Source organism: Helicoverpa armigera, chromosome 16 (genome assembly GCF_030705265.1).
Source record: "Helicoverpa armigera isolate CAAS_96S chromosome 16, ASM3070526v1, whole genome shotgun sequence".
NCBI classification, from domain to species: Eukaryota; Metazoa; Arthropoda; class Insecta; order Lepidoptera; family Noctuidae; genus Helicoverpa; species Helicoverpa armigera.
Genome location: NC_087135.1, coordinates 935,285 through 956,430, shown reverse-complemented (window position 1 = coordinate 956,430; position 21,146 = coordinate 935,285). Strand labels below are relative to the sequence as shown.

At 35.0% G+C, this 21,146-nt stretch overlaps 1 protein-coding gene across 1 annotated transcript in view; it reads right to left on the bottom strand.

Annotated features, from left to right (window-relative positions):
• Nucleotides 1-21,146, bottom strand: part of LOC110369833 (neuroglobin) — a 42,584-nt gene that overhangs the window by 4,367 nt on the left and 17,071 nt on the right. The window contains exon 2 of the mRNA XM_064038670.1: nt 996-1,227. Within this exon, the coding sequence (XP_063894740.1) occupies nt 996-1,227 (232 nt within the window). The remainder of the gene's footprint in view (nt 1-995; nt 1,228-21,146) is intronic.

The following is a 21,146-nucleotide window of genomic DNA, read 5'->3' as shown; positions in this document are numbered from 1 at the left end:
TAGATATTATGTGCTCATGGCAGTTTCGGTTGGTTAAATGCTCTTAAAGTTCAAAGCATTTACTTGCAACAAAGTTTTTGAAAAAATGAACATTTTTATACAAGGAAAACTGGCGCATTAAGTGCCAGTTAATTAATATTTGTTTGACGTAAACTGTCTTTGTAGTTTAATTAAGTTTTCTGCTTTATTAAAGTGCATATTTTTTTCCTCTTTAATTTCTTTCAGTGCTACTCGTAGTTAGCAGTAATTCCTGATTTGAAATGGAAATGGGATATAAATATAACGGATTTCTTATAAATAGGCTCGAGACTGGGTAGCCTGTTTAGAACAAAGGTAGGTTAAGTTTAATAACTGCAAACCCCATTGGGTTTTGGAATTAATTTCAGTATCGTGTTTTTAAAGAATTTTCAACAATGGTCTGTAAATACTCTTTACCGTGATGATGTACAAGTTTATTTACAAAACAACAAAAGCAAATCAAAATAAAAATCTCCAGCCCAAAAATTGTGTTTTGCAAATATTTTTCATAGTTCAAATACCGTGAACACTTGGCTGTCTGCCAGGCCCTGAGGCAAAGAGCGTGATCGTTAAGCATCTCATATAATTCGTGGATGGAAGGTTAACCCAGGTACCTGAAACGTTCATAAAAGGACCTACCTCTCGGTTTAACGGCATGTTTTAATAAAAAACGTGTAATATCACCCGACTGCCTTTTGGATGTGTTTTTTATTTGGTAGGTATTATATAAAAATATAAGGTTTTTAGGCTTTTACGAATGAGGTAAACCGAGCTGAAAATTCACTAGTGTGAAAGTTTTGCAAGTAGTGCTGTTAAGACTCAAGGATTAACATATCTACACTATTAATTGTATATTGATCTTAATAAAAGCAGTTATATTTATAATTTATCCAACTTGTGGTATTCAGTAGTCAGAAAGCTGCTTACATTCTATATTCCTTATTGTACCTTTTTTCTTAATAAAACCTGTTACTCACCCAAAAATTCTCAGCCTTAAACCCAGGCACCTGATGGTGCGTGGCGCCAACATGCCTGATATACGCGAAGAAGGCGTCAATGTCTCCCAAACCCTTGATTCCCTCATCCAGGGTATGCATCACCTTCGTAGCATGCTCTGCTAACTCCTCGGAACTCATCTGAGCTTCAGCCGTGTGGAGCTCGCCGAAGTTCTCAAATAGATGTAGTAAATCTTTGTTTTCTTCGAATAATCTGGAAAAGAAATGTAAGTTTCTTGAAATTCAGGTACTCGAGTTATCAGACATAGAGTTACCGCGGCCCTGATACATAAAAGGCCTACGAAGGAACACGATGGATTTTTAGTCAGTAAAAGTCTGACACTCACTCACTCTCTCTTATCTGGTAATTTGATGATTTTTGCCATCGGAAAAAAGGTATCAGGTATTGTTCATGAAAGTCGTTGTTTTGAAGTTTGATTTTAAATAAGATAAGTTTAAAGATGAATGCTTTATTGTGTTGGAATCTGATCTGAGTAACTTAATTGAACAAGAATAAATTCTAAACTATCGGAACTTTTAAGCCGTCCAACTGAATTTCAAAGTTTCAGTTCGTCCATTATAGTTTATTTCAGCTTAGGTCACAACGAAGGGCTATATATTTTGACACAGTAAAAAAAATACTCATTGTTAAAATAGCCCTTTAACGGGGGTTAAAAAACCTTTCTATGAGCCCACGGGTAGCACTTAAACCATATCGTCACGCTTAATAACTCCGACATTCATAAAATGTTTTTGACAAACCTATTTATCATTCACTCACTCACAAAGCCGTGCATTATTGTATTATTTTCATTACATTAGTCGCGCATTGTTTGCGAAATAAAGCGTTCATTCATTCACTCATTCAGAGAGTGTTTTGATAGTATAATGTGCGCTTCATGTGATATGGACGTGAAAGCTTATGTTTCATAGATGGAGCGGGGATAGATTTACTGAAAAAGCTGAAAAAAAAACAAGTAAAACCTATGTTTTTTTGTTACCAACTTTTGCATGGGTTAATAACTGATTTACGTATAGGTAATGTAGAGACAGTCAGGTTAATTAAAACCCCTTTCACACTAGTTGATGTGGTTGCGCGTATAGGCTCAGTTTGGCCTCGGCACGTTTGGGTGTTATCACTTGAGCCGGTAGTTGTCAGTTGCAGCATTCTTCAGCATTCAGCTTATGCAAGTTGCAGCATTCTTTCAAATAGAGCGTAGCAACGCGGAAAAACAATGCGAAGTACTTGTTTAAAAACGCTTATACGATACTGGTCATTCTCACCACAATAATGCATTCTTTTAGTTTTTCTTATAGGCTATTTTCACCACAATACTAATATGATTTTTTGACTGATCGAAAAAGACATTTAACAGTAAATAAGTACCAAAACCATCATCAATAATACTAGTTCCAAAACTAACTACGTAGCTGTCTGCCAGCAGCCTTACTTAAACAAGAAAATAGTCTACTTAACATTCAAGATATTCAGCGCATGTTTTCATACATTTCAATTAATTTGTATGCCGCAAAGTTTTCAAAGTACAAATGAGTTTTATAACTTGGCCCAAGAAAAGCATAATATCTCCCTTTTGTCCGTTGCTTGTGGCGATTGAAAGTTTCGAAGGAGAATACTTCAAGGTTGAACTTATATTGATTTGTCTATTTATAAAATTGAAAATGTATTATGTAATTTGTGGGATTTTATTCGAAGGCTAGTACGGATTGAAGAAATAGAGCTCAGTTAAGCAGGGGATCAAAGAAACTGGTTGAACGAAAAGTTTGTTATCGTGATAGTTTGGATACATGATAGATGTTTGTTATTCTGTTTACGCAAAAATTACGGCTTTTCAGTTATTTCATTTTTTTATCCAGTTGCGGGTTTTCGTGTTGCTGAATGGTGTCAAGTCTTTCTCTGATAAATTTTGCAGCAGCTTTAGATACACAATAAAATGTACACCCCTTTTACGCAATCCAACACCAACAATTTAGCACAAGAACTCAAATAAATCAAAGTCTCCAAAAGTCAAATTTAACCGCAGCCGAATTCTTAGACGCAATGCCCCAAGCTACTCTTCCAAGTTTGTCGACTTCGAAGTCGGCTGATTTCGGCCGACTTCGGTACAAATGAGACATTAACAGGCTATTACAGCTTGTCCCGAATTTTGGGAACTTGAGTCGTAAGTTCATTCCTAATTACGGCAGAAGTAATTAAAGTCGGCGCTTTCTACTTTTGTGTTCCAACAACTTCTAGGATTTGGTAGGATTTGAGTAAGGCTATTAGCAAAAGTTTTAGTTAGTGTTCGATAGTAGTATCGAATTGGTTGATTGTGAGGCTATAATTAGCTTTTTGCTAGCTTGTTAATTAGGTATTACAGTTCAATTTTTGTTTGATACCTATTTCTTACTCTCTTTGTGCTTTAATTACTGAATCAATTTGAAGATTTAGTTAGCGTAAGATAGCCCATTTATGTAAGAAAGCTATAGTCGTTTTTACGAGACACTAGAAGAACCGACAGGAACAGCAAGTTGTAAATAAAAGTACATAAACAAGAATAGTACCGTTGTTCCAGGTGCTATATGTTTATAAGTAATCTACATAATAAAAACTATCAGTTAGCAGCAGGTACCTTTAATCTCTTCACGTTTTACCTTTATACATATAAGAAATCTCATTTAACCCATCTCTCCACCCTTCTTGCCAGGTGTCCCTTGTCATTTGATCCGGGTATCTACAACGATAGCAGGATTCAAAAACTAGTTTCGTTTCGGAATTAGATTTAGTAACTGTTTGAAACGGTTTACAAGTATTTTGATTATTATTTATCAAGGAGTATCTTCAACCAATATTATACTGGTCTACTTATAAGGAACAATTGTCTGAACCCAGGTTCTTATAAATAAGAATTATATTTGGATATAATTCTTAATTATAAGAATCTTTTCTTAAGTAAAAAGGTCCCGCTAATGTTTTACTCATGGGAGCTACTCTGCGCACCTGATTAAAAGTAGCTGAGAAGGCCTTATTCGATACATACTTTTTGTCCGGGTGCGGGTGGAATCGTAGGGAATAGCTAATTCATGAAACTAGAAAACACAAGTAAACAGCATAAATACACAAAAGAAAACTATGAATACACTTGTTTATGAGTAGACATTCAAGTACGCGCATTGTAGGCACAAACATTAGTTCTCTTGAAGACGAACAAATGCATTTACTTTATTCCTGTTTTGTGCTAACAATGCTGTGAATTGTGAAGCGCTGATGATGTCATTTGTTTTATTTTATTTAAGAGCAAATATAAAGGTAATTTCTTCATTAAGTCGACAAGGTACTTAGAACTTCTCTATTGCACTTTTGGGAAAAAGTAGTTTTCCTTATCTAAGCGGGAATTAATCTGTTCTTTGTGGTATAAAGTTGCTTTGTAATCATGTCTAGCTATATAACGTGATATTTTTTAAGAATGTAAATATAAGTAGGTAAGCTTGTTAAGTAGGTACCTACTCTCTGACGCTGGAACTACTTGATGGATATTTTGACTTTTGACGATACATAACTTATCAATCAAAATAGCATATACATATGTGCACGGGTGAGACTAGGTCGGATGCTAGCCTAAAAATAGCATACACTCTGCTCAGAATTTAGTTTAATATTGTTCAGTTTTTCGGCCTTCATCTACCTCAGCCTACGCATTATCTAAGCAAGATCTTATCCCCGTATATTCATAGCACGCTACACTCAGACACTCTACATTATTAAGTTGGCAGTACGTCCATTTATGCTAAAGTGTTGGTAATGGTGCCATTATGTTGCACGACGTGAGCCTTGTAGGATATGATATACCTCTAAGTTTATGGTGTTCATATGTGAAACTTATTTAAGGTACATTTTAGGAAGGTTAATCTAGAGACTGAAAATATTGTTTAAATTAAATTGTCAAAATAATACCAAAATATACATGCTAGCATGCACTGACTAATAACATATTGCACAAAATATGCACTAACATAACAAAAAAGACCAATAACAAATAATAAAAATTACCTACTGGGAATCGAACCTGGGATCACTTCGACAGTCCGGCATGGTGGCCATTGCACCAACGAGGTCGTCATATTCAATAATTACTCCACTCTCTTGTCTATGATTAAGCCATTGACAATAATTCTAGGCATTATCTTCAATTAGATCACAATGGATCATCCAGTCAATTTGCTGGAGCCATTGATTTCAGTAGATTAATGGCTAAGTCGCCATTTAATTGATAATTATTGAGAATACTGATTTAGTATTGATATATGGGAATATGTAGGTAGGTTCCCCAACGTATTATTTGTGCTGTTGATCAAATTAGGTATGCTTTTAGGAAAATAAAGTTGTTGTGAGTGCAACTAGACAATCCATAGATTTTTTGTAAATGCTTGAATCGTGTTTTTATAATATATAAATTTTAGCGTAAAATATTTAGCATGTAATTCTGTGGAGATTCATGACCACAATAACGAAACGGGAAATTGCTGATACAACTTACATGGCATTTAAGAATTTGTTACAGTCATAAACTAAAACCTGAAAGGAGGATATAGCTACTAAATACGTAACCATTCACTATAGAATGCAGCTGAAACTACATGAAACAGCTTAACAGCTGCTATAAATCTAAGTTTCCAGCCTTGTAAGCGAGCCGAATTCCAGCTAACTCAATTATACATGTTAATACGCCAGACAGAATACTAGGAACTGACTTAGGTACAGGCACGACCAATAAATTAAGAACGGAGTTAAAATATTTAAATTAATGTATTAGATATAAATCTTCATTATCTTTCTGAATAATTTCTAAAATCTCATGTGTTTGTTTTATTTCAATTACTGTGAAAGCAATGCATACTCAGTTTAAGTAAGCAAAAAAAAAATGCAATTGAATGGAAGAAGTTAGATATTTTAAAAAGTGGCAATACACTACCAACCTCCGTCAGAGTTTTCACCAGTTTACTGTGGGTACTGTTCCTTGCAACCGAATAAAAATTTGCCTAAAGCTTTCTTCAATAAATGGACTGCTTAAAACTGAAATAAAATTTGAAAATCAAGTCAGTCTGATTCCTATCGTGCGTTCAAACAAAATACTCTGCAGCTTTATACATATTGGCATAGAAGATTGTCGATGACTGTACCAGCGGGAACTCAAAAGAGTACAGCTATACATAAATGATGTGACAGTGAGTGCAACATGCAGTGTCCTTTGGGAAGGACGGAGTGCACCACATAATGCATCGGGGTTGGTTTCAAAGTATTTTTGGATTCTGTATACAAGGTGTTCATTGATGCAGTTGTTCGATGGCTTGATTTCATTCTAAGAAGATTTTGCAAATGTGTTTTAAGAAAACTATGGATTGCTCTGGCAGGTCTCTATATAAGTCATGTAACAACATTATGTTCCCAGACATATTTTGATAACAGCTCCTTAGAAGGTTTCCTCTACTTCTTTTTAACCCCTGATGCAAAAAGAGGAAATGTGTTTGTGTGTTTGCGGCACCGTAACTCTTAAACGGATAAACCGTTTTGGATGCGGTTTTTAAATGAAAGATCTCGATACTAGGGCTTACAATTTTGCTACAGTTTTTTTTCCTAAGGCTGAGAAGTTTGTAGATTTGCATATATTACTTGAAGGTGCTAATCTCAGTAACTACAGATCCTGTTTAAAAAAAATGTCTCGGTGTTAGATAGAACATTGATCGAGAAATGCTACTCAGAAGCTACTATTAATCGGATGTTGCGAAGAAGAAAGCAGGTGAATCAGCTGCCAAAAGCTAGTTATAATAATCCTTGGGGTCCATTATGCATGCTATATGTTCCACGAACTACGGAAACCCACTAACGACTTCTCGGTGCCATGTTCTAACTAAATTCAGCCGTGAATTAATGTTTATGTATCTAACTGTGTCTGTGTGAGTTAAACTGTGTGTATGAAGTGTAAATGTTGTGTGAACGTGTGTGTAGGGCAACTGTTATGTAAATGTGTGTGTTAGAGATAAAGTTTGATATGACGTTTGGTGAGTGAAGTTATATTTTGGATGCTTAATTTGGCATGTAAATTAATATGTATTGTTACTTAGTTATTGAAATTAGCATTTCTGTAGGGTTGTTGTATTTAAAATAAATGAGAGAATGCTCATTCTGTCCTAATAGGTATATCAAATTCTTTCAGTCACCCACTGGCTACAATGCAAACTTTCAGTCAGTCGATAGTTTTTTGGGCATATTAATCAGTATGGTTATATAGTTATAGAGTTGAATGGTAATACACACATTACAACGATCAGGTATCCGATTGAGTAAAACGTATGATTAGGCTCTCATCATCATCCTCCGAGCCTTTTTCCCAAACTATGTTGGGGTCGGCTTCCAGTCTAACCGGATTCAGCTGAGTACCAGTGCTTTACGCGATTAGGCTCTCAATTACCTTCAAAATAAACTGTCGATAGAACCACCTATCGAGCTACAGTTTAGTCTACATTCTGCGGCTACTACATATACCAGTAAACCACGCGAAGTTAACAAGCCGCAACATTTATAACCATAAATTAATGTTAACCCCACAAATCACCATTAAACCATGTAGTATTTGCATGCGACCGTTCATTATGCAAGCAGCTTACCCGTGCGTGCTGCAAAACTGACAGGTGACAACAGCTGTTATTAGGAACTGTTGTTTTTGTTACGTGGAACGGAACGGTGATTTCGGAACAGTGATATTAGGTGCTAGTATTCCCTTAACTGTATGAGAAACTGTGTCTTGCAGTGGGATTACAAATGGGGTACTAATAAAATATGAAATTGTAGGTCATAAGTGTGGTACAGTTCTAAGACCATTGCGAGTCTGCCGGAGCTGCGGGACTGCCGGGGTTGCGAGATTGTTCGAAAGAGTCGATAAAAGACCTACGACGGAACACGACGGTTTTTAGTCAGTAAGAGTCTGACACTCCCTCACCGTTGCTAACCCACAGCGAGAAGGCTCATTTGATGATTTTCGTCGTTAAAAAAAAGACCATTGCGAGTCGAATAACTTATAAACTTACTCTATGAATACATTATAAACTTATTATTATATGTTACATACAAAACTAGTGCTTCATAATGACACAAGGTATTTATCTTATCATAATGATCACCATATTAAACCGTTGAATTTAACGTAATAATTGACACACAGGCGATTTTCCTCTGAGCTTAAAAAAACATGACACAGAAAATAGCAAAGACATAAAACTTGGTTCGTGCATTATATGATTTTATACTCTTGTGAATATTGCAAGATATTCGTGCACCAAGCTCAACTGGCAGACACACAAGCATATGATTTTTATATGAAGTTCAAATGTGATAAAGTTGTTGTTCAAAAATAGACGTGTAAGAAAGACGGTTTTAACTTTGAGCAATAAAATGGTAGTGTTTTGTTTTTTGAGATATTTATTTCTTAAACTTACCTAATAACTTGCTTTAAATAAAGAACTATGCGTCATTTGTTTTTTTAAACATTGTTGAATGGTGATGAAACCTATGTCATATGAAAGTGTTTGACAAGTACTAATTTTAATCTATAGTAGCCAAGTTCGTGCAAACGTGTTGTTTTCGACCAATAATTTAATAATAATTTACGGTGAGCCGGAACAGTTCCGAAAGGTCCGGTAGCTAATATAGGTAAATAAAACTAAAATAATCTATTCCCCTATTCCAATAGTATCACGTACCCATTAAAAATACCCGTTCCATAATATTTGTATTCACACACGTCAATGCATAATACCTTCTCGGTGTGCAAACACTCGACGAGACCACCTGGGCCTCTAACCCAACCCTGTGGGGGTTGTGGGGGAAGGGGGATATAATACCCCGGCCCCCTTGCCTTATTGTGGTGAAGCACATAATAATTATTTGCGGAAAATTCAGGTTTAGGTTTGCTCTGATTGTGTTGAAAGATGGTGAAGTAATGTGAAGATTTTTATAGGCATGATTGTCGGACGTCCGTGTAGGCATAATTCCGCCTAAGAAACTGTTATGTTTAATATTAGTACCTACAGTTTAAAATATTGCTATAAAATAACACTTATTTTTCAAAAATATAAAGAAGCATTCTTATCATTATTGAGCTTTTAATCCTCCATATTCTGTCAATGGTCTCCGTGTCTCATTACAAGTTTTGAATGTCATACCGACAACGGCGACAACTATAATTGATAGAAAATATTTCTATCGCGAGCCATACCCATAACATCCACCAACCAACAAAAGCGAGATCATTTGCAAAATCTTCAGGAATTACGAATTCCTAGCTCCTCATAGCTGACGGGTTAACAAGCCGTCACCCTCTACAACTACTTCAACAGACGTAGGCAGTCGGGGGTTAACCCCCAAACACTCCATGCAGTTGCAGGGTTAAATTTCGGCAGCGAAATAATGTACAGACGCAAACAGGTCAACCAGACCGAATCTGTCAAATACCAATCAAACATGATAATAATAATGTCGGGACACCTTTTCACACACGGTCGGTTAGCCCCATGGTAAGTTATTAATTAACTTGTATTATAGGTGCTTATACAACTGATAAACTGCATATAGCTACATACAGATTGTGACACCCAGACCACGGCCAACAAGCATGCTCATCATACAAATGTCGACCAAACCGGGAAACGAACCCGGGACCTCAGGTTCGGCAGTCCGGCATGGTGACCATTGCGCCATCAAGGTCGTCAAATCAATCAATGATCCTTTCGCTGTCAACTCATCTGTCAAATTTTATCAATCAAACATTAACCTTCCATTATTGTGATAAGGTTGAAAATCGATTGAAGAGATTTGACAGTTTGAGGAAGGTAGGTTGATGTGCTATCGTTTGTACTTGGTCACATGAAACGATCAAATGAAAGAATAAAATTTTATTCAGCCATTCGATTCGATCAGTTTTGTACCAATTTTCATTTGAATTTTATTTCGTGTCGTGTAAATGACATTATAGGGTTTGTTGTTCTTTTTACTGTTTGTCCCATGTTTATTAAAGGGCTAAAAGTTAAATGTTCTTTATAAAGTTACTAGTCCGGTTATATCGCGTTTCCAAGAAAATTATTCAAAAGTCCGGGATAAAAAATAAAAATGTTCTTTCTCAAGGTCAACTTTATCTCTGTACCAAATTTTATTAAAATCAGTTCAGTGGTTTAGACACAAAAGCGTAATAGACATATCGAGTCACTTTCGCATTTATAATATTAATAGGGATTTTTAACATTATTCCGCACGTGTATACATATGACAAAGAAGTTATCCCAAACTTGATCCGCAGGTACTTGCATATATTCATGAAATTGCTTTACAGAGTTACACTGTATGTAACTACATTGCGAGTACAATTTCCGCGAAGGCAAACATTTTTTTGATGTCACAAACTCTTCCTTATTCAGCTTGTTTCATCTTTTCTCCCAAAAACAAAGGAGATATTCGTGGAAATGATTTAAAAGCCACTTACGTATACATAGGAAAATCTTATTTACCATCGTAATGTATCAAAGCATGGTGTATAATGAAACTGCCTCACAAATAAGATTACATTACACGTAATAAAGCCTCGTGCCTTTTATTGCGAGTAAAAGATTAAAGGCACGTATGCCTCCATACGTGCCTTTGATCTTAGAGAAGTTAACTAACCGGAGACGCTAATGCCTTCCAAAGTTTTAACTTCAGAAATGAAAAGTTATTTGTGCGCCTCAAGTGTTTGCTTGTTTGACAATTTTGTGATCTGCGTGCGTAAAGATGTGATAGAAAATGCATGAGTGAGCTATCCACATTTCTCGCAATGTTTCACCCTCCACAAGCATTGGGAGATAATAAATAATATGGGAAATTATAAAAAATATGATTAATAATTAATCTCAGGTTCGGAAGTCCGGCATGGTGACCTTTGCACCACTGAGGTCGTCATGCGTTTTTCTCATAGAGATTTGTGCTGTTTGTACTCATGGCGACTCCGGTTGGTTGAATGCTCTAAGTTAGAGGGTGGATATACGCCATGACTCATATTCATTTCATGGAGGTTTTACTGTCATTATTGGAGGCTTGCGCAAGTGTGCGTGTTTTTTTCGTGCCAGAGATGAAAATCTCATTCTATGTGCCCTACAATTTTGGGATTAATGAAATTCATCTGCTCAGCTTTTCCTCACGAGGTTATGTTCGGGTTCCCGTCTAACTGGCTGCAGCACCAGTGTCTTACAATTAGCGACTGTCTATTTGATTTTCTCACCCAATTCAACATCAGTGATTAGTTTATAATCAAAATTCTGCAACCGGACTTTCTCTTACCCAAAATTCTACCTTGAAACTTGAATAGTATAAAATGTACAAATCCGTTGTAAAAAGTTCTCAAACATAGATTTAAAAGGTACAAAATCGCGGCCATTTCCGAAAATATTTTAAACGAATTGTCAATATTGCACGGAATGTAAGGATCTCAGTCAAACGTAAAGATACCTTTTCTGCTGCCTGACACCGTTTGTGAAGACGGTGAAAAATCGTTGACCCAATAGGTACGGTATTTCTAAAGGTAAAGGTATCTGTCCACCTTTTGAAATATACTTGGCAGCTAAAAGATTTCAAAAGAAAAAGTATATCACAATTATTGACCTAATTCTGGAAGAAAGGAGTTTTTAATGGCGAGAAGTTATGAGTGTTGATCACCACTATTTTTCTACGATGCCTCTCATAGATCTATATTACCTTATCAGTACCTAACCCAAAAACTTACATTAAACCACATGAATTAAAAAAAAAAACTGGTCCGATTTGAAAAATCTTTCAGTGTTCATTCATGAAAGATGTTTAGTCTTAATTCCGTTTCTTACTTTTTACCCAGCTACGTGAATAAGCTCCTACAGAAAGCGACTGCAACCACGAAAAACAGTAAGTACCTGTTAAAATAATCCTCTACTACATTGTGACGTCACTCGTATTCGCGCGCTTTTCTGCCCGCCGCCATTGTTTGTCGACACTTGATGATGCCTCGCTCAATGAATTTTGTGGCATTAGCGAAAATTAAAAGGCCGTTGAATTAATTTTGGGAGTTTCTGTGTGTATGAAGGTTATATTGTAGAGAAATTAAACATTCTTTGTTGTGTTTTAGGAATGTGTGTTGGTAATGTTAGCTTTGGTTTTAAATGGTTTTAGAAAGGCGCCATATTTTATCGCTCTCAATTATCAAATTATTTTCGAGAGAACAACAAAACAATGCTCTGCGTCTTAAAATAATAGAACTAGATAAGAATGTTCATGTTGCAATACAATACTCGTGTTAACTCTAGCTCTAAACGGACCTACCTCCATGACATTTACCAATACATACAAACTGCGTTATCCAATCTGGATTTCAACATGACAATATCAATTTATTTCCACCAATTTTGTACCTCATTCCTATTATTCAGAAACACTGAAACATGCTGAAACTACGTAATTGCAATGCAATGACGTTCTTCGAATTAGTACGTCAATTATTGTCACCGGGGCTTTGTATTCGACAGCGCCGACGGGAGTATGTTTGGGGATTATACTTGATTAAATTTCACCACTGCTGTGAGCTTTTCATAATACATCGATATCGGGGAAATTTCGTTCAATTAAAGTTGGCTTTGGCTGATGGTGGTGATATGATGGGGTAGAAGTTTTATGAACGGATTTGGTATTTTTAAACGTTTAAATGGCTGCGTTTTAGAACAGAAACAAAAAAGTAAATAGAATTGAAACTATGAATTTGGATAATAAGTTCGACTATAAAAGTCAAGTGAAGTAATTTGAAAGGTAAATCGCTTTGTTTAAAATTAATTTGGAACAAACGTTTCAATTCGAACCATTTATGAGAATAATTTTACTATTATACACGTTTTTACTTCAAAACCACAGAAGACGATTATGATTTACCTACTTATGTCTCAAGCCAAAAATAGTCCCACAATTTCTCAAAAAAGCTATTTTTAGGGACGACTATTATTTGTTGCAAACACCTCCATCACAGCACCCTGTTTGTCCTAAATATAATTTGTCAAACCCAAAAAGGCCCTTTATAATTAATAACTTGGCGGTATACAACCCTTTTGGACAACTTGCACGGTGGATGTAGGTACACATTCATAGTTGTGGACATTCAACATCAACTAATATTAGTTGGGAATTTGTTTAATGGCTTAGTGATGTATGAATGTAACTCGTTTGTGCAAGAACTCAAAAACTACTGAATTGAGTAAGCGCAGTGTAGTGTCGACATTCCTACCTATCATTTAAACATTAAGTTAAACCTCATTTACTTGAAGGTTTACATTTTATTTAAGACTTTGTTCTTCGGTTTATTATAGTACCAAAGTAAAGTTGAACAAGAAGTCTTCATTATAAAAAAATAATTTAAACCATTGTATGTCGGAGCGCAGATATACATACATATGTTCATTAGACACAATAGATTTTCTATTGTTTTATAATATGTGCCATACAAGCAGTTAAACGATCGATTCAGTAATAGTGTAGAAATTATAACTATCAGTATAAGTATGTATCAAGCAGCGCGAATTTCTGTTTGCAAAAAGATTTCAGTCAGTGCTATAAACATAATTACTTCGAACCGAAATTAGCCAGATACGAATGTTTTGTATCAATTTTCGTACTGATGTTTATGATTTTATTTATTGAAGTTTATTTTGAGTGTAAATAAACAAACTTTGGATGTTCTGGGGTATAAAATATCGAGTTTGTGTTCTTAAGGTAATTACTAAGAGTTGGGATGTTTGTTTTGTACTTAGTTTAAACTGTAAGTAAATTCAGCAGTTCTGTTATTTTAACCAGGAATATACAATGGTGATGCACTGTTAAAATATTTAGTTATTTTTGAGCTGTTTCTGAGGACTCGCTTATTTGTTTTTGTTAGAACATGTAAAACACATGAACTGGACATCGTAAAGATTTAACTCATAGCCTTTTCCTAAGATGTCAGTTGAGTAAATTTAACAACAAAAGGCTTTGGCTATATTTCCCATTTTTTATGTATACTAATATATATAAAAAGGGGAAAGATTTGATTGTTCGTATATATGTTTAATTGCACCGAATAGGCTCCAGAACGACTGAACGGATTTGAATGAGTTTTTCACTGTTAGGAAGCTACACGCTCTGCGCTGAACGTGTTTTATTCGGGACGGGGGTGATAATAGAATAAAACACTATCTACATTTCTTATTATTTTTTCTAAACATTGACGTGGGGTAGGCCCCTTGTTAAATCTATAACTTAACACTAGCTTATTTATTCCACATTTAAATACCATCCCGTGATGGTATTTCATGGCATGCCAATATCGTTTGTGGAATATCAAAAAATGACACCGAAATACTGTTACTACCAATATCGGAGAAAATAAATGTCATAATATGAATTTAACGACTTTTACGAGCCTATTGAGTACTCAATAAAGTACGGAATAACAAACAAATTGTCTGTTACTGGTTCAAAATGTACCTTTTTGTGTTCTTTTCTGTTTTTAGGGATAGTTTCCAAAACAGGACGGTTGCCCGAAAAGTGTGGACTAGAGCTTAAATATGACATTGCAAATTAGACATGATTCATAGCAGGAAGTAAGTAAGCTATGTTTTTGATCCAAGTTTTACACGATTTACTAATCTGTGAATCTCATTAACCAACAATTTAATTTTTGTGTTTATTTGTATGGGCGTAAACTTGACCTATAATTTTCCTGGAAAATTGGATTACTGGTTGTATTTTTTTATAAAAAAGTTGCCTATATAAGACCATAGGCACGCAGATAGTCTAGTTTCTTTTTTTACCATAAGTGTACCAAACAATGAAATCAGTTCAATAGTTTTTGAGACCTACTTTCACATTCACAATATTAATAAGGATGCAGATCTATCCTCCAAAATTAACAGTATTTTGCAAAACACTTTTTTAAATTGGACGCTTGCCCGGGAATTACGCTTTCAAGCTACATATCACCATAGACATTAGTGGCGACTGGCTGGAACTAAACTATATTTTTTTCAAATTGTCACCCGGAATGGAGTCGCAATGCAATTGCATTTTGTTTATGGCCAGTCGTGTGTTATTAATTGTAACTGGCCTGTTGTTTCAGTTTAAAATAAGAATGAATCGGAAAGAGAATTTAAATTTTATATTTAAATTGGTTTTATAGGTAACTAGCCGTTTTCCCGCGGTTTCACCCGCGTCCCGTGGTAACTACTGCGCGTACCGGGATAAAATATAGCCTATGTTACTCGTGGATAATGTAGCTTACGAAAGGTGAAATAATTTTTTTAAACGGTCCAGTGTTTATGAGCCTATTCATTACAACCTAACAAACAAACAAAGTTTTCCTCTTTATAATATTAGTAAAGACTATGTCAGTATTTTAAATTAAATTAAGAAAATAATACTTACTTGTGCTCTTGAGTAGGCTTTTCTCGCTAAATAATAAGAAAGTGAATAATCTTTAAGCATGAAGATATTTATTCTCTCGAAATAATAAATGTTTTTTGTACAAATATTTGCCTGCTAGCTTTTTTGTCAATCAATTAAGTGTTTTTGTGAAATCTTCTGATTGAAATTGATTGATTTACTAACACTCACAGTTTAAAACCGAAACATGTTTCTATTCTTCTATATCGTGATTTTTCACAATGCGTGACTGAAGGAAGAAAATGATACTTCACAAAACAAGACAATCAATGCTTTAATAAGGTACGTTATGGAAAAATACACATTTTTACTCACATACATACATAAATACAAATAGCATTGCATGGCGTATCTCACAAAACAAAGGAAGGTTCGTTTGAAGTTCTCGCAGACAATGGGGAGCGGTAATGATGGCGACTTGAACCTACCTTACTACTACCGTTGTTCGGGAAAATATTCGCGAGATTTTTTTGGTATATTTTTACGTATGGGTTTGGTATTTTTGGGAGCTTTTTATTTATTATTACTGGTAGTTTTTTTTTTTCAGAAACACAGATACTACTTGATTCAACTAGTCAAAATGGGCATTTTGTTTTTATTCCGTTAAGTTTTGAAGATATTAAAGCTATTTTCATTGTATATTCAACTACCTTTTTAATAACTTTAGCAAAATGAAAACCTCGGGCAGATCAATTATACAGGGTTACTGGTAAGTAGACCGCATCCTTTCAGGAGGTGATAGTATAGGTCAATACGGACAAATTTGACCCTGGGATACACTGGGCAAAAGTTGACCCGTTTCAAGATAATCGAATTTTAAGATCTTTTCTTTACAAGTCGTCTAGGTACACGTATACATTTTTATTACTAGTTAAAAGTCTCGTTTTTGCGGATTTTTGTGTGTTTTGTGGCTTTTTGGATAGCTAGATAAATGTAGATGTTTTTTAAGTATTCTGCACAAAAATGAAGAGTAAATTTTGAAAATATCTACTAAAAAGTAATTGCTGTTCGCGATAATTTCCTCTGTGATTTGTACAGTTTTATGGTTTGTTATTATGAAATGATTCATCTTCTATCCAAAACCCACAAAATAAAAACGACACTTTTGACTAATTGAAAATTATACGTGTACCTAGACGACTGATCTTGAAATTCGATTATCTTTTAACTTTTGCCCAGTGTATCCCAGGGTCAAATTTGTCCGTATTGACCTATACTATCACCTCCTGAAAGGATGCGGTCTACTTACCAGTAACCCTGTATAATAAAGCATCAAGAGACTACATTTTACATAACCACATTTTCTTTATTCCAAGATACAAACAACAATTCTAGATAGGTCTACAAAAAGCTTAATAAATATTTAGAGCTAGAGCCTAGAATATGAATTTGTCATGAAAGTGTTTTTCATTCATCCGAGTCTCGTCCCACATTTCAACGCAGGAAGATTTATATCTGCGTTTATTCCATTCAAATATAATTCTTATATCACTCAAAGTGAGTAGTATGAATTTTAAACTATTATTCACGCTATAAAAATTCCGTTCTGTCAAAAACTCGGTCAGTTTCTTTCAAAGTATGTTGTTTTTGATGAAACTAGCCATTTTCCCGTGGTTTCACTTAGGAACTACTGCCCGTTCCGGGATTAAATTTAGCCTGTGTTACTCGGTGATAGTGTAGCTTTCCAATCGTGAAAAAATTTTTTGAATCATGTCTTTAGTTTCGGGGCCCTTAGGGTACAAATAAACAAAAAAATGTTTCATCTTTATTATGTTTGCATAGATAAAGTACTTATTTCGCGTCTACGTACACCAATATAGCAACGCAAACAGTTTCGTAGCCATAACTCATCGATGAACTCAATCCGAATAATCCAACCGATTAATCCGATTTTAGTTTACGACCACATCACTGTCAAGGTCTGTTACACGGAGGAAGGAAAGATAGTGGAGATGTCATAAGGAAGGTAGGTCAGGTGCCTTCTTGTAGGTCAAGCAACTTACGGTAGGCGTGTTCAGTTACTAGAACTATTGAGGCGTTCGGCTTTTTTGTCAAATTAGAACTAATCTGTAAAAGATTGGTCTTGATTGATTGGTGGTTTTAGTTAGTAAAGTTCCTCGTTCTCCAAACACCCGCATTTTGGCGAGCTACTTTCTAAGGGGATTTTGCGTTATGATATCTCCATTGGTAATTTTCTCCATGGTCAGTTATTTCACCAATTCGTGTAAATAAATCGATTTGTTGAATCGAATGACTTATTCGATATTGGAATTAATTTAAATTCGTGAAAGATGATCGTTATCGTCGTTTGTTTGTGCAGATTGAGTTATTAATGAGTTTCGTTTGAGTGAATGCCAGTAACAACTGCGTTTACCTTAACGCGCGGGAAAGCCGAATGAATATTAATAGTACGTGAAAATTAATTTTACGGTCGAAACGATACATTTACGTAACGATTGAATTATCTATATAATAAATAAGTATATATATTTTGATCAACCAGGAACAAATTCAGACAATTAGATAGGCATATTCTAAAAATCCATACTAATATTCTTTCAGACTTATGTAGCCTATTGATCATATAAGCTATTGATGAAGCTACTGTTATATAAAACAGAAAAACAACAACATATTTTTATCGGTTGGAGAGAATGTGCATCAATACAATCCCAATAATTATGATAATTTGATCAATCAATTTGGAAATTAATTAATCAAATTAATTAAGTTTATTGAATAGCTTTACCAGTATGAAAGCCACACAAATACATTCATACAATGCTATTTCAAAATAATGATTTCAGTTGGGTTTCTATTGAATTCTCGTCCAATAGGTCGTATAAAAGGGTTCCGTAGAATGACTTTTCTTCGGGAAATTATTTGTCATTTCTTCAATGCTGTATTTCTTGGTATTTTGTTTGGATGCGAAAGTATTAGGAGAAAGTTACTAATATTGTGTGGTAAAAATAAGTTATAATCTACCTTTACCTAATATCATAAAGACATTTATTTTTGTTTGTTGGTTTGTGTGTAAGGCTCAGAGACTACAGAACCGATTTGAAAAAATCTTTCCCTGTAGGCAAGCTACACCATCCTCACTTGACGAAGGCTATATTTTATCCAGGTTCGCGAAGTATGTGGTTTTCACTTCACGGGACGCGAAGGCATAACACCACGAGAAAGAGATAGTACTAATACATCAAAAAAGCATCAACTTTCTTCAAAACTTTACACTCGCTTGCAAAATTTCATACACAGATATAAATCGTTACAGTTAAATTGATTTGATATTTCATTTAGTAAACTGTTCCCGTAGATTGGATCAAGGCCTCCAATTTCCTCTGAACTGTAGTCACATATCGGATGTGATGACTTATCCAGGTCAGGTTTCACTGATGTGAGCTGCGATTTCGAAGGTATTACAGTTATGGACAAAAAAATTGAGTCGGTTAATGAATGGAAAAATATGGTGTTGTGTTTTATCGAGGTCTTTCAAATTGTATTTTTTAGTTAGTAAGGTTTGAATGAAAATAAAATAGACACTTGTTGGAAGTGGCTTAGAAGTGCATGACACAAATATCTAATGGCGAGAATCCACCCAAATGTTAACGCTTCAACGCGAAATCTCTACCTACTAGCATGTGTTCATACACGAAGGTTGCAATTTCGCGGATATTTTAGAAATGAACGGACGCAATTTGTTACTGTTTACTAAAACGAGTAGACCCGAAAACACTTTCATGTGCTTCACAGTGCCTCTACTAGTTTTTTTTTTAAGCTTAGTTTCGATATACAACCTTTCTATAACGGTACATAACAACAGTATATCTTTGGCTACAATTTGCGTAATGGTAATGTAATGGGCTGATAGAAAACGTTATGGTGTATCGGAAATATATCGTAATGGCTGCCTATGTAGTGGAAGGTGAGTCAGACTTCTTCGCTAATGTTTATGTTACTAACCATTACCATAAATTACTGAACCCTTTTTAGTTAATATCAACAATATTGAACTTGCGATTCGTTTAAGGCTTTATGTGTGTATGTTTGTGACTTTTTCACGGTGAAATTGTAGATTCATTTTGATGAAACTTGACAGCAATGTAGCATAGGTACATATCAGAATATAGTGTAAAAGCTATTTTTAACTACACGTTTATTATAAAAAATGTTTCAATAGATATTCTAGATTATAATTTACCTACCAGTATAATAAACCGTTACCCTGTAATTTCCCCAATATCTGGGTCAAACGATGTTCCAAAATATACAACGACCGTGACTCGTTGGTCATTAATGGGTGACTTTTTATCGACTTTTGTTTCTTGACAATATTCTTTCTATTACCGACAAGAGTATCCGTACAAACGTCAGTTCCGAGAAATAATATCATTTCCACCCTATTTCCATTTGAATAAGTTTTTACAGCACTTCTGACTCTAATAGACATTTTATTTGTTTTACAAGGCTGTCTATAAAAACTTGAAACTGTTCATAAGTCTGTAAAGACACATTTTTGTACAGAAGACCTAGTTTCAGACGTTACGAGATTTTGTAAGTTGTGTATGTGTGGGTTAAAATGTGTGTTTGTGTGTGTGGGCTTGTGCCTTTTACTAAGTTTCTGCGTCCCAACGGACGAATGAAAGGCAATGATGCTTTTCGTACTATTCGACTTTCTATGGTCCTGAAAAATCATGCCATTAAGGCTGGTTAATGTAGCGTGACTAGGACGACGTGGAGTATTTTTTTTATAATCTTTAATTGAATAGATTTTTTTTCTTGTTAAAGTTGGTATTTTGATGATATATTTGATACCTACCTACGTGTTTTCACAAGTGATGATTACACGTTCAATTTACTTTCATAATATTAAACACGGAGTGCCAAATAATTCGTTGTTCTACTGGTGTGATGTAACGTTAATTCAAACATCCTTGATAGGAAAATCCCCACAGCGGTTACTCTTTGGAACCCACACATTTTAGTAGTAAAACTTTTAGTCAGACATATAAATCAATATTTAGACTATAGTGCATACATAACAACGATAAAATAAGTTTGATAAGATACACGATAACTTTCAAAATAAACTGTCAGCTAACCATCGGGCCTACTACCGGCTGATAGTTTAATCTGCAATATGCGGGAGCTCTTACTTTGATAGTATATCGGATCAGCCCATCAATTGTCTACTTATATGGACCACCTACAGATTGACTTCTGATTGACATCCAAACTCAACTGACACAGCAACATATCCCACCAATCACTGCCAAAAGCCAAAACCTCTATAGATTTAGTGGGCGGTTTTTGACTTTTACAAATTACGCTTCAGTATTTTCTTCATAATTTTGTTAGAACAGAAATATCTCAATCGTTATTCACGTTGTGTGGGCTGGTTTGTTTGTTCAAATATCGTTCATTGTTCTACCTCTACGCCCACGATGTACGTCATAACATTCTTCGAAGGTAAGGTTCGAGAGTAGGATATTATGATTCTATGATACTAGTAATTGGATGAAGATTAAGGAGGTGTTCTTGGGTTCATTGAGCTTCGAGCTGAATGGGGTCTCTCCAAGAATCAGATGAGACAATGAGCCTCATAAAATATGGCTCGTATG